At 40.9% G+C, this 1,252-nt stretch overlaps 1 protein-coding gene across 1 annotated transcript; it reads right to left on the bottom strand.

Moving 5' to 3' along the window:
* Positions 1–152: 152 nt before the first annotated feature.
* HELRODRAFT_184560 (hypothetical protein) lies at positions 153–908 on the bottom strand (the record flags this gene model as incomplete). Its single annotated transcript, XM_009013316.1, has 2 exons — positions 153–547; positions 789–908. Coding segments are annotated over 2 exons (515 nt in total), but the record flags the coding sequence as incomplete, so codon positions are not given.
* Between the last annotated feature and the right edge of the window lie 344 nt (positions 909–1,252).

Genomic DNA, 1,252 nt, shown 5'->3' with positions numbered 1-1,252 from the left:
TCAACAAATTAGTTAGGAAAAGAATCGTCGGACAGATACGAACCCAGCACTTGAAATCAGCGAGGCGAGTCTCATTCAATGGAACATCTCTCGATAATAATGACGACGATGATGATGATGATGAACTTTCATTCGACGAAACAAAATCTGAATCATTCGACGCAGCTGCTGACGCTGCTGTGTCTGTTGTTGCTGTCGGCGATGACGTCATAGCAGCGAAATTGCACGAGGGCAGAGTTGTACCGTTGAATATCTGGACCTTCCTCTCGACCAGCTCTCGTAGCCACCGCAGTCGGCAGTCGCAATGCAGAGGGTTCGAGTTCAACCGCAGGTACAGCAAGTCTGTAGGGGTCATCAAAATGCCGCCATTGGAAATCTACCATGTTTGGAGTCTCAACTACCATCTTACCTTCAAACAAAGAAGAGAAATTTTCGTGAATGTGCCTCAGTTTGTTTCCGGTTAGCCAGAGGTACTTCAGGGATGGGCGAATGCTTGCGAATATCGAGTAGTCCAGTCGGTCAAGGTCGCATTCCTGGAGGTACAAACCTGATGGCGATGGAGACGATGAAGATGACGAACGCGATGAAGATGCTGATGCTGATGAAGATGTTTTAAATGTCGCTGCTGTGAAACAAAAAATCTGCATTAAGATAATGATGATAATGATGACGACCACACAGTAATGATGATGATGATGGAGTTGATGATGATGATGATGGAGTTGATGATGATGACGATGACGACGACAATGATGATGATGATGATGTCGCGGTGATTGTGTGACAACCTGAAGTTTGAAATCCTTCGAACGAGCCTGGCTTCAATCTGAAATTATTTTTTGATGACGATGATGATGGCAGTGATGATGATGATGATTTTGTTGCAGATGCTGGTAATGATAATGAGGCTGGTGGCGATGATGATGATGATGATGATGATGATGGCCGTGGCGATGATGATGATTGTGTCCATAATATGACCTTAAAACGGTCGCGTTTTTTAATACAATTTGTCAATTGGGAAACGAAGTTTGTGATTTTGTTGTTGTTGCAATTGCAGTTGTTGTTGCAGTTGTTGTTGTTGTTTTCATGTAAGCAAAAATATTTCACTATTTGCGTGATTATTATTTTAATTGAAAAGATTTTCTAAAAGAAATCTTTTTAATGTTTGTCTGTATGTACATATGTATGTATGTATGTATGTATGTATGTATGTATGTATGTATATATGTATGTATGTATGTATGTATGT

Source organism: Helobdella robusta (assembly GCF_000326865.2).
Source record: "Helobdella robusta unplaced genomic scaffold HELROscaffold_1168, whole genome shotgun sequence".
Lineage (NCBI taxonomy): Eukaryota > Metazoa > Annelida > Clitellata > Rhynchobdellida > Glossiphoniidae > Helobdella > Helobdella robusta.
This window is presented reverse-complemented; position numbering and strand designations above follow the sequence as displayed.